The sequence below is a fragment of the Nerophis ophidion genome, linkage group LG18, assembly GCF_033978795.1.
Source record: "Nerophis ophidion isolate RoL-2023_Sa linkage group LG18, RoL_Noph_v1.0, whole genome shotgun sequence".
Lineage (NCBI taxonomy): Eukaryota > Metazoa > Chordata > Actinopteri > Syngnathiformes > Syngnathidae > Nerophis > Nerophis ophidion.
Genome location: NC_084628.1, coordinates 6,208,378 through 6,221,464, shown reverse-complemented (window position 1 = coordinate 6,221,464; position 13,087 = coordinate 6,208,378). Strand labels below are relative to the sequence as shown.

The window sequence follows — 13,087 nt, the reverse complement described above, 5'->3', positions numbered from 1 at the left end:
ATATGTTCCTCTGGTGTCCAAATAAGTCCAGAATGAAGTCTTTGTTACTTAGAATATGTTCCTCTAGTGTCCAAACAACTCCAACATTAAGTCTTTGTTAGTTAGAATATGTTTCCCTACTGTCCAAATAACTCCGGAATGAAGTCTTTGTTACTTAGAATATGTTCCCCTAGTGTCCAACTAACTCCAAAATGGAGTTTTTGTTACTTAGAATATGTTCCCCCTCGTGTCCAAACAACTCCAACATTAAGTTTTGTTAGTTAGAATATGTTCCCATTTTGTCCAAATAACTCAAAAATGAAGTCTGTGTTACTTAAAATATGTTCCTCTAGTGTCCAAATAAGTCCAGAATTAAGTCTTTGTTACTTAGAATATGTTCCCCTTCGTGTCCAAACTCCAACAATAAGTTTTGTTAGTTAGAATATGTTCCCCTTTTGTCAAAATAACTCCAAAATTAAGTCTTTGTTACATAGAATATGTTGCCCTTGTGTCCAAACCACTCCAACATTAAATCTTTGTTAGTTAGAATATGTTCCCCTTGTGTCCAAATAACTCAAAAATTAAGTCTTCATTACTTAGAATATTTTCCCCTACTGTCCAAATAACTCCAGAAAAGAGTCTTTGTTACTTAAAATATGTTCCCCTTTTGTCCAAATAACTCCAAAATTAAGTCTTTGTTACTTAGAATATGTTCCCCTTTTGTCCAAATAACTCCAAAATTGAGTCTGTTACATAGAGCATGTGTCCCATACTAAAGTGTTACCATTTTTATTTAATTTTATTGTGATAACTTATGGAGTATATTGTGAGTAAATTGAGAAAGGAAGTGGACAACAGTTTTAGCAACTGCTATGTAAAGGAAAAGGTGTAGGATCACATAAGCTCTGCTTCTCCCTACTCCTTTTCGAACATGTAGAATAGAGAAACTGGAAAATGTGATGCATCATCTTGTCTGCATGGATGTTCCAAATAAACTCAAACTCAACTCGACTCACTATCACAGCTGAGTTAGTTAGTTGTATAAATGAATACCCTACAATTTTGTAATAATACACTATTTTTGTAGTACTTGATGACTTATTACCAGGGGCACAGCAACACATTCTTGGCCCCCATGACTCCCTCCATTCTAGGGCTAGGCGATAAGGCTGAAAACTGTCAAGATTTTTTATATTGTTATTATTTTTTATGACCTATGGAAAATACGGACCAGGAGAAAAATATATGAAATGTTAACATTTTCATTTCAAATGTAACCTTCCTCTGATTATAAACCCAATATTTTAATTTCAAATGTAACCTTCCTCTAAATATAAACCCATCCACAGAATTTGATTAGATTTTTATTAAGGATCCCCATCATCTGGTTGCCAAAACAACCCACTAGTCTTCCTGGGGTCCACAAACTCAATACAATTACAAGTAAATGCATATAATTATAACTACACAATACAGAAAAAAATAATAACATCAATCAGAAAACAAGAAAACAATTTATAATCACATAATAATAATTGCAATATAAATACAAAGGAAATGAAATGTAAACACAAAACACTTAAAAGCCTACTGAAATGAGATTTTCTTATTTAAGCGGGGATAGCAGGTCCATTCTATGTGTCATACTTGATCATTTCGCGATATTGCCATATTTTTGCTGTGAAAGGATTTAGTAAAGAACTTCGACGATAAAGTTCGCAACTTTTGTTGCTGATAAAAAAGCCCTGCCGGTACCGGAAGTAGCAGTCGATGTGCGCGTGACGTCACGGGTTGTGGAGCTCCTCACATCCTCATGGTTTACAATCATGGCCACCAGCAGCTAGAGCGATTCGGGTCGAAAAAGCGACGATTTCCCCATTAATTTGAGCGAGAATGTCATGTGGTCAGATGAAACCAAAATATAACTTTTTTTATAAACTCAACTCGTCGTGTTTGGAGGATGATGAATACTGAGTTGCATCCCAAGAACACCAAACCTACTGTGAAGCATGGGGGTGGAAACATCATGCTTTGGGGCTGTTTTTCTGCTAAGGGGACAGGACGATTGATCCGTGTTAAGGAAAGAATGAATGGGGCCATGTATCGTGAGATTTTGAGCCAAAACCTCCTTCCATCAGTGAGAGCTTTGAATGGTTGACCAAATACTTATATTCCACCATAATTTACAATTAAATTCTTTAAAATTCCTACAGTGTGAATTCCTGGATTTTTCTTTCACATTCCGTCTCTCACAGTTGAAGTGTACCTATGATGAAAATTACAGACCTCTGTCATCCTTTTAAGTGGGAAAACTTGCACAATCGGTGGCTGACTAAATAATTTTTTGCCCCACTGTATATATATATATATATATATATATTTGTGTGTATATATATAAATGAGTGTGTGTGTATGTATATGCGTACGTATATATACATATACATACATATATACATACATACATTATATATATATATATATATATATATATGTATATATATATGTATGTATGTATGTATATATGTATGTATGTATGTATATATGTATGTATGTATATATGTATGTATGTATATATATATATGTATGTATGTATATATGTATATGTATGTGTGTAATAGATATGCGCGGTTTGCGGTCTCATCCCCGGAGTCCGCGGATAAACCGCGGGTTAGGCGGGTGACATGACGAAAAAATAGATTTTAATTAGATTCGGGCGGGTGGCGGTTGAACCATTCGGAAATGTTTGATATACATGGTTCTGGGATCGGTATCCTTTACCATTCAAAGAGCCATTTAGCACCCGTGTCACAAAGCGAAGAAGACAATAGGAGACGCATACATTCTGTAGAATGACTGACGGCAGTCACCCAGTTAATAAGTATTAGGGCGTACCGTGGAGCCATTGGCTTTGTCGCCTTCTACAACATGTACGATCAACTTGTCAGTCCAGCAACATGTTGTGTGTGGCTTCATCAGACACGCGCACACGACTGCAAGGCATACTGGGTGACACAGAGTACACTAATGGTTGTGATATAAACAATTTTAACACTTTTAGTAATATGCGCCACGCTGTGAAGCCACACCAAACAAGAATGACAAACACATTTCGGGAGAACATCCTCCCAGTAACACAACATAAACGCAACACAACAAATACCCAGAGTCCTTTGCATCCATGACACTTCCTGACTATTTTATACACCCAGCTAGCATATATAATCAAACACATTTTTGTTAATATCGGTTACGTGTCTATTGTGATATATATTGATATTGTTTTATCGGTCCAGCCCTACCCTATCCCACCCTTAGTCCAAAGTTGTCGCGCCATACACACACACTTGGTATGTTTATGTGCACTAAAAAAAAAAGAATTATTCAAGGATTCTATTGGATGGATTTGATGAACCCAGCATTTTAAAACACAGGTAAAAACCTTATTTTGTATTTTAATGATGAGACTAACATATCTAGATAAACATCCCTAGATAATTAGTTTATTTATGTTTTTGTAGTTTTTTTTCACAAAAAAGTGCCAACAAATTTAACCTTTTTAAGGCCCAAGCCGTTTGTTTACATGTTTTTTTTATTTCTCTTTTTTATTTGGGTTTATTGGACCCTAGTTAGAATAAAAACTAAGAATCATCTTTTGATATGATGTACTTAGTCCATAAGTACACAAATGTGTACTTCAAGTTTAGTGACATGCTAGTTCCTATTTATATATGAATTTAAATAATAATATAGCCTGTCATTATTCACTTCAATAGAATTAATTATAGATATGTCAAGTTTCCCTTTGCTTCAGAGTGTAAAGTACAGATTAGCTGACACACGTATAGGATTATCGTCAGTCGATAATACGATGCACTCATAATAACAATAACTTATTATAATGAGTGCATCTCCTTATTGTTAAGTCTCCCTATGTCTTTAAAAACCTGTGACTTCTGTTTCCAACTACTACCAAGGGTCTTTGAATGCAACACAGTTACATGCAACAAAATGCAAAAGTGAAACGTATACATAACTTTCTCATTTGTTGCCACAGGTAAATGTCTTTATATTTTTACCTTCTGTCCCATCATTCCTGTTCCAAAATGCCTGCGTGAATGCTTAAAGGGGAACATTATCACCAGACCTACGTAAGCGTCAATATATACCTTGATGTTGCGGAAAAAAGACCATTTATTTTTTTAACCGATTTCCGAACTCTAAATGGGTGAATTTTGGCGATTTAAACGCCTTTCTGTTAATCGCGCCATTTTCATTTTCAACACATTACAAACACTGGGTCACAGCTCTGTTATTTTCCGTTTTTTTGACCATTTTTTGGAACCTTGGAGACATCATGCCTCGTCGGTGTGTTGTCGGAGGGTGTAACAACACTAACAGGGAGGGATTCAAGTTGCACCACTGGCTCGAAGATGCCAAAGTGGCAAGAAATCTGCCGCCAGACCCCCATTGAATGTGCCGGAGTGTCTCCACATTTTACCGGCGGTGCTAAGGCAGACATGGCACAGATATGTATGGATAACCTGCAGATGCATTTGCAACGATAGTCAAGGAAATCACAAAGGTGAGTTTTGTTGATGTTGACTGCCAACTAATCGATGCTAACATGCTACGCTAATCGATGCTAACATGCCATTTACCGGCGGTGCTAAAGCAGACATGGCACAGAGATGTATGGATAACCTGTAGATGCATTTGCAACTATATTACGTTTCCTTCACCCACATTTAATGCGAAACAAACACTTACCAATCGACGAATTTAAGTTGCTCCAGTGTCAAAAGATGCGAAAGTCCTGATCGTTTGGTCCGCACATTTTACCGGCGATGCTAACGCAGCTATTCGGCCATGTAATGACTATGAATTCGCTCAATAGCTTCAGTTTCTTCTTCAATACTTACATACTCCAACCATCTGTTTCAATACATGCGTAATCTGTTGAAATCCGCTGAAATCCGAGTCTGAATCCGAGCTAATGTCACTATATCCTGCTGTGGTATTCCCATTGTTTGTTTACATTGGCAGCACTGTGTGACGTCACAGGGAAATGGAAAGTGTCTTCGCAGAGAGCGAAAATAAGGCACTTTAAAGCTTTCTTTAGGGATATTCCGAGACCGGTAAAATTTGGAAAAAAACTTCAAAAAATACAACAAGCCACTGGGAACTGATTTTTATTGTTTTTAACCCTTTTGAAATTGTGATAATGTTCCCCTTTAAAGTTGAGCTTTAATGACGTCATGACATCTGTGTTGAGTGTGTTCAAGTTTGCCGCTATCCAGGTGGAATGACCCATTTCTTTTTTAGACATTCTTGGATTATTGAATTTAAATTAAATTAAATATTTAAATGGAAAAAGAAAAAAAAAACTTTACAAAAGTCTACGGTAAAACACCCCCGCTTGACCCCCTGTTACAAATAGTGCAAATATAAATGATCTGGTCCAGCTATTTACATCATAAAGACATTTAAGAGGTGTAAAAAGAAAGTTAAGTGCTGTATTGTTTTAGACTTCAGCTGCGAGTGCTGGAGTTAGTTATTGTTATGCTAACAGCACAGCAGGCCAAACCCGTGTCTCTCATTAAAGCGAGCCCTCTCCTGTGGCGCTCCGATTCCTTTCTTTGACAATATGAACCCCATGTGGGAAAAACTGGTGCTCAACAAAGCGTAAACCCAAAACCATTGAAATAAGGTTTTAAGGCACGCTCAGTTTTTTTTGTTTTTTTTAACACAAGTGTGTTGACTTTTCTTGGTTCCTTCACCACTCCTTAACTAATCCTTACAGTAAATAGTAAAAGAACCGAGATAAATGTTGTAATTGTACTTGGTACAATTTCAAATAATACCTGAAAAATGTTTTAATTAGAATTAAATTGTAATATTTTGAGGGACAATTATGAAAGATGTCTTCATTTCTACAATAACTGAAGCCTAATGTGATGACAAGTCCTGATATTTTGAGAAAAAATGTTAAGATTTTTTTCCCCAATAGTCCTAATACTAATGAGGAAGTATTCACATTCCTCTTATGTGCAGAAATTTTGTTTTTTGCAAATAAAGACCTAATTATGTGAAAATTATTTACATTTTACATGTCTATCTGTGTTGGCCCTGCGATGAGGTGGCGACTTGTCCAGGGTGTACCCCGCCTTCCGCCCGATTGTAGCTGAGATAGGCGCCAGTGCCCCCCGCAACCTCAAAAGGGAATAAGCGGTAGAAAATGGATGGATGGATGGATAACATCTTAATCATTTGAGCAAAAATGTACTAGTGTTTGCAAATAAAGTTCTAATACTATGATTAAAAGTTTTTACATTTTAATTATGTGGGAACTATTGACATTTTAACAAAATAATGTAATAAATAAATGTACTCAAAGCACTTTGACACTACTTCCACATTTACCCATTCACACACTGATGGAGGGAGCTGCCATGCAAGGCGCTAACCAGCACCCATCAGGAGCAAGGGTGAAGTGTCTTGCTCAAGGACACAACGGACGTGACGAGGTTGGTACTAGGTGGGGATTGAACCAGGGACCCTCGGGTTGCGCACGGCCACTCTCCCACTGTACCACGCCGTCCCAATAGTTTGGGCAAAAATGCTCAAATGAATAAAGCTCCAATAATATGATTTAAACTTTAATGTTCCCTTTTATTTTTAAGCCTTACTATAATGAGGATAATATTCACATTCTATTACATTCCCACTCTACCTGAAGTACTAATATTATAATACAAAAATCTCAGTTATTAAAAATATCCATATTTTTTTTGTTAGCAAAAATGTTTTACTTTTTTGCATAAATCTCCTAACAATATGGGCCACAGTTTCGCATTTTTTTGCAAGTTAAGTCCTAATAATGTGAAGAAAATTATCACATTTTACGAGAATATACTTGCGATACTTTGAGAAAAAAAATGTCATGTTTTTGCAAATAAAAGCCCTAATTTTATGAGCAAAAACAATCCTAGTGAGGATAATGTTCACATTTTACTTGAATATGGTACTAATATTATAAGCAAGCATTTTTCACGGTTAAAGTCTTAATATTACGAGGGAAAATATTAGCATTTTAAATTGAAAGGTTTATTATTTTGAGCTAAAATGTACATTTTTTTTGCAAATAAAGTCCTCAGATTATGAGCCAAAAGCTCAAACATTTCTGCAAGTAAAAATCCAAATGTTTCCATACACTTTCTATGTATGGAAAAACAGTGTATAAGTCTTTCAAGTCCTAATAATTAAAGAAGAATATTCACATTTTACTAGAATAAAAGTATGGCAGAGGGGTTAGTGCGTCTGCCTCACAATACGAAGGTCCTGAGTAGTCAGGATTCTATCCCGGGCTCGGGATCTTTCTGTGTGGAGTTTGCATGTTCTCCCCGTGACTGCGTGGGTTCCCTCTGGGTACTCCGGCTTCCTCCCACCGCCAAAAACATGCACCTGGGGATAGGTTGATTGGCAACACTAAATTGGCCCCAGTGTGTGAATGTGAGTGTGAATGTTGTCTATCTGTGTTGGCCCTGTGATGAGGTGGCAACTTGTCCAGGGTGTACTCCGCCTTCCGCCCGATTGTAGCTGAAATAGGCACCAGCGACCCCAAAGGGAATAAGCGGTAAAAGACCTTTAGATAACATATATGTATTCATAAAAATCAGTTTTATTTAGAGATGTCCGATAATATCGGACTGTCGTTATTATCGGCCGATAAATACTTTAAGATGTAATATCAGAATTTATAGGTATCTGTTTCAAAAAGTAAAATTTAGGACTTTTTTTTTTTTTAAAGGCTGCCGTACGGAGTGGTACACGGACGTAGGGAGAAGTACGGAGCGCCAATAAACTTTAAAAGCACTTCCTTTGCGTGCCGGCCCAATTACATATTTACGTTTTTTCACACACACAAGTGAATGCAACGCATACTTGTCAACAGCCATACAGGTCACGCTGAGGGTGGCCGTATAAACAACTTTAACACTGTTACAAATATGCGCCACACTGTGAACCCACACCAAACAAGGATGACAAACACATTTTGGGAGAACATTGACACCGTAACACAACATAAACACAACAGAATAAATACCCAGAATCCATTGCAGCACTAACTCTTCCGGCACGCTACAATGTACACCCCACCAACCCCGCCCACGCTCTCTCGGGAAGAGCATGTCCCAAATTCCAAGCTGCTGTTTTGAGGCATGGTGAAAAAAATTATGCACTTTGTGACTTCAATAGTAAATATTGCAGTGTTATGTTGGCATTTTTTTTTTCATAATTTGAGTTGATTTATTTTGGAAAACCTTTGTTACATTGTTTAATACATGCAGCAGGGCATCACAACAAAATTAGGCATAATATTGTGTTAATAGGGACGGCGTGGCGCAGTGGGAGAGTGGCCGTGCGCAACCCGAGGGTCACTGGTTCAAATCCCACCTAGAACCAACCTCGTCACGTCCGTTGTGTCCTGAGCAAGACACTTCACCCTTGCTCCTGATGGGTGCTGGTTGGCGCCTTGCATGGCAGCTCCCTCCATCAGTGTGTGAATGTGTGTGTGAATGGGTAAATGTGGAAGTAGTGTCAAAGCGCTTTGAGTACCTTGAAGGTAGAAAAGCGCTATACAAGTACAACCCATTTATTTATTTAATTCCACGACTGTATATATCTGTATCGGTTGATATCGGAATCGGTAATTAAGAGTATATATCGTAATATTGGATATCGGCAAAAAAATATTGTCAGTTTTATTCTTTACTACCTTGTTCTCCTTCTTAATTTTACTACTTTTGAAATTGTAAACATTTCCAAATACCGTATTTCCTATAATTGCCGCAGGACATAAAGTATGCGCCTACCTTGAATTACTGCCGGGTGAAACTAGCTTCGCAAAATAATTAGCGCAAGCTTAGTATTACCGCCTGGTCAAACTCGTGACGTCACCAGTGACACATCCCTGTCATCATTTTCAAAATGGAGGAGGCTGATTTCAATACCGGTAATTTGAAATCGCATAAAGGGAAGAAGATTAAGAGCTATTCAGTAGGATTTAAAGTCCAAGTTTACATCACACTCAAATTTTTACTGCATGCCTTTGGTAAGTGCCAGAGTGAGAAGAGGTTTTGAAATAATTAGCGCATGCTTACTTTTACCGCATGCCTTTGGTAAGCGCAGGAGTGAGAAGAGGTTTTAAATTAATTAGCGCCCCGGCGGCAATTCGAGGAAATACGGTAATCCAAGTAAAACCTTATCAGCTGGTTATGGCGCTTCATGCCGTTCTGTCACACAGGCACATGACCGCTTAATCCGGATGCGTCTGTAGCCTTTGCGTTGAAAAAGAAAATAAAATGAGCACAGCGTGTGAACTTAATGCCTTATTACTCTAAATCCATTACTAAGAACAGAGAGTAGGGGGAGGGTGGAGGCTTCTGAGACACATGGGATTAATTCTAGGTAGTCTCACAGTGTAGTTAACTTCTACTTGTGGTATGCAGTATGGTGTGTGTACCACAGAAGTCAGGTCAGATTTAGGGAAACGGGGGGTTTTTTAAGTTCAATTCTATCCGGTATGGCCATTTCAGCAACTTGAGGATTCCAGGTTCAATCCCCACTTCCACCATCCCGAGTCATTGCTGTTGTGTCCTTGGGCAAGACACTTTACCCACCTGCTCCCAGTGCCACCCACACTGGTTTAAAGGGGAACATTATCACCAGACCTATGCAAGCGTCAATATATACCTTGATGTTGCAGAAAAAAGACCACGTATTTTTTTAACCGATTTCCGAACTCTAAATGGGTGAATTTTGGCGAATTAAACGCTTTTCTGTTTATCGGTCTTGTAGCGATGACGTCAGAACGTGACGTCACCGAGGTAACACACCCGCCATTTTCAAATCATTACAAACACCGGGTCTCAGCTCTGTTATTTTCCATTTTTTCGACTATTTTTTGTAACCTTGGAGACGTCATGCCTCGTCGGTGTGTTGTCGGAGGGTGTAACAACACTAACAGGGAGGGATTCAAGTTGCACCACTGGCAAGAAATCTGCCGCCAGACCCCCATTGAATTTGCCGGAGTGTCTCCACATTTGACCGGCGATGCTAAGACAGACATGGCACAGAGATGTATGGATAACATGCAGATGCATTTGCAACGATTAAGTCAACGAAATCACAAAGGTGAGTTTTGTTGATGTTGTTGACTTATGTGCTAATCAGACATATTTGGTCGCAGCATGACTGCCAACTAATCGATGCTAACATGCTATTTACGCTAGCTGTATGTACATTTGAAACTAGATACCCACATCTAATGCGAAACAAACACCTACCAATCGACATATTTAAGTTGCTCCAGTGTCACAAGATGCGAAAGTCCTGATCGTTTGGTCCGCACATTTTACCGGCGGTGCTAATAAGGCAGCCATGCTATGGGCCACTTCATTAGGTACACCCATGCTACGGCCGAATAGCGTCAATAGCTATTCGCTCAATAGCTTCAGTTTCTTCTTCAATTTTGTTACCGCTATCTGCCTCCATACTCCAACCATCTGTTTCAATACATGCGTAATCTGTTGAATCGCTTAAGCCGCTGACATCCGAGTCTGAATCCGAGCTAATGTCGCTATATCTTGCTGTGGTAACCGCCATGTTGTTTGTATTGGCAGCACTGTATGACGTCACAGGGAAATGGACAGTCGCATCGCAAAGAGCGAAAATCAAGAACTTTAAAGCTTTTTTTAGGGATATTCCGGGAGGTAACCTTGTTACATTGTTTAATGCATCCAACGGGGCATCACAACAAAATCAGGCAATGATAATGTGTTCATTCCATGACTGTATGTATCAGTATCGGTTGATATTGGTATCGGTAATTAAGGGGTTGGTCCATGTGCCTCACAACACGAAGGTCCTAAGTAGTCCTGAGTTCAATCCCGGGTTTAGGATCTTTCTGTGTTGAGTTTGCATGTTCTCCCCGTGACTTTGTGGGTTCCCTCCGGCTTCCTCCCACTTCCAAAGACATGCACCTGGGGATAGGTTGATTGGCAACACTAAATTGGCCCTAGTGTGTGAATGTTGTCTGTCTATCTGTGTTGGCCCTGCGATGAGGTGGCGACTTGTCCAGGGTGTACCCCGCCTTCCGCTCTGAATGCAGCTGAGATAGGCGCTGTCACGCCAAATTTCTTCCCCCCTACAAAAACCTTCCCCCCAGAAGACATTTGACGTGACAGCCCCTCTAATGCCTGAAGGACACCAATGAGGGCGTGATAACACCAAGTTGTATGACTCTTAAGGGTTACAGCTGGAAAATTAGCGAAGCAAAAATAGCTTGAAAGGTTAGCATGCTGGAATGCTAATATTTTTTCTTCACCGTTATTTTTCACCAATGACAATCAGCCAATTATAATGCTTTTAAAACAGGCAGCTGTGTGGGCTGCTTTAATGTCCTTCTATCTTCGTTGGAGTCCTTCAGGCATTAGAGGGGCTGTCACGCCAAATGTCTTCCGGGGGGAAGGTTTTTGTAGGGGGGGAAGAAATTTGGGGATGACAGCTCCAGCACCCCCCGCGACCACAAAAAGGACAAGCGGTAGGAAATGGATGGATGGATTGATTTATTTATTCACACACGAATACACACAAAAGTACTGTAAATTGGCACTGTTGAGCACCTGTATAGATTCCCAGGCACTGGAAATTAGATTAGATTAGGGGCGGTATAGCTCGGTTGTTAGAGTGGTTGTGCCAGCAACTTGAGGGTTGCAGGTTCGATTCCCGCTTCCGCCATCCTAGTCACTGCCGTTGTGTCCTTGGGCAAGACACTTTACCCACGTGCTCCCAGTGCCACCCACACTGGTTTAAATGTAACTTAGATATTGGGTTTCACTATGTAAAGTGCTTTGAGTCACTAGAGAAAAGCGCTATATAAATATAATTCACATTAGATTAGATAGTACTTTATTTATTCCGTCAGGAGAGTTCCTTCAGGAAAATAAAAATTTTCAGCACAATCCCATTCAAGATCAGACAAACATTACAGGGAGACAGAACAGGATCGCTGACGGGTCTGCTGGCTTCCAGCGCCCCTTACAAAAAAATATGACATACAGGTAAACAAGGGGGGGGGGGGGGGGGGGGAATAGAAGATTAAATTAAAATAAAAAATCGCTCTTAGCCTAGGCCCTGGAGTGGGGGTGCAGACTGAGGCCAAGGGAAAAGAACAACTCATAGCCATAGTACACATCCCTCTTCCATGTGTGTAAGAGGGAAACATCAAACATCAAAGAACACAGAGGACATTAAAGCAGTAGATACAACCGGACACTTCTACATACAGCTATGAATAAAAAGTAAAAGAAACCAATAGATACCGTATCAAATTTGAAAGGTACCTAGCTCTATTGTACAATAATTTTGAACAAAACCACATTAAAAATGCTGATCGTGTCATGCTAGCATCAATCCGATACCGATGCGTACTACCCTGATATTGGTAGTAATGTCAACACTGGTTATCATCACTACTCCGTGGGCCGGTTTATCGCTACTTATAAAATTGTTCTTTTAGGCCCTGAGATATACATATTACTCCAAATTATAAACAGCTGGGAATTTGTTTACCCATCTCATGTGATGCGCACGTGTTTTTGATTATTTTGTTTTCTCTGCAGAAACATCTTCCCTTCCAACCTGGTGTCTGCTGCCTTCCAGTCAGTCAGTACTGCATCTTTTTTTTTACACTTTTTGAATAAGAAAGGAAGTATTTCCCATCTGCTTTCCAGTTTCAAAGTTATGCTCTCTCTCTCTCTCTACAGTACGCAACCAGCTACAAGCTCGTGAAAACCAATGGCACAAATGGCCTCCCTAACATCACAGTGGAGAAGGTACCTGTGCCCTAACTGTTTATAGAGATGCTGTGATTAACCACAGGACATTATGTTGGTGCTTTATTTTCAGTATGACCAGGGTGCACGTGCTTATATTCCCCTAAACAGAGACACTTTAGTATGCTACATAGTACATAGCCCGACCTGAACAAGTTGAAAAATGTATTCGGGTGTTACCATTTAGTGGTCAATTGTACGGAATACGTACT

The 13,087-nt window shown here is 39.3% G+C and overlaps 1 protein-coding gene across 3 annotated transcripts in view; it reads left to right on the top strand.

The window, feature by feature from the left end:
• Nucleotides 1-13,087, top strand: part of slc1a5 (solute carrier family 1 member 5) — a 98,295-nt gene that overhangs the window by 61,682 nt on the left and 23,526 nt on the right. For all 3 annotated transcript variants that reach the window (XM_061878619.1, XM_061878618.1, XM_061878617.1), the window contains 2 exons: nt 12,663-12,705; nt 12,807-12,875. In XM_061878619.1, the coding sequence (XP_061734603.1) occupies nt 12,663-12,705; nt 12,807-12,875 (112 nt within the window). The remainder of the gene's footprint in view (nt 1-12,662; nt 12,706-12,806; nt 12,876-13,087) is intronic.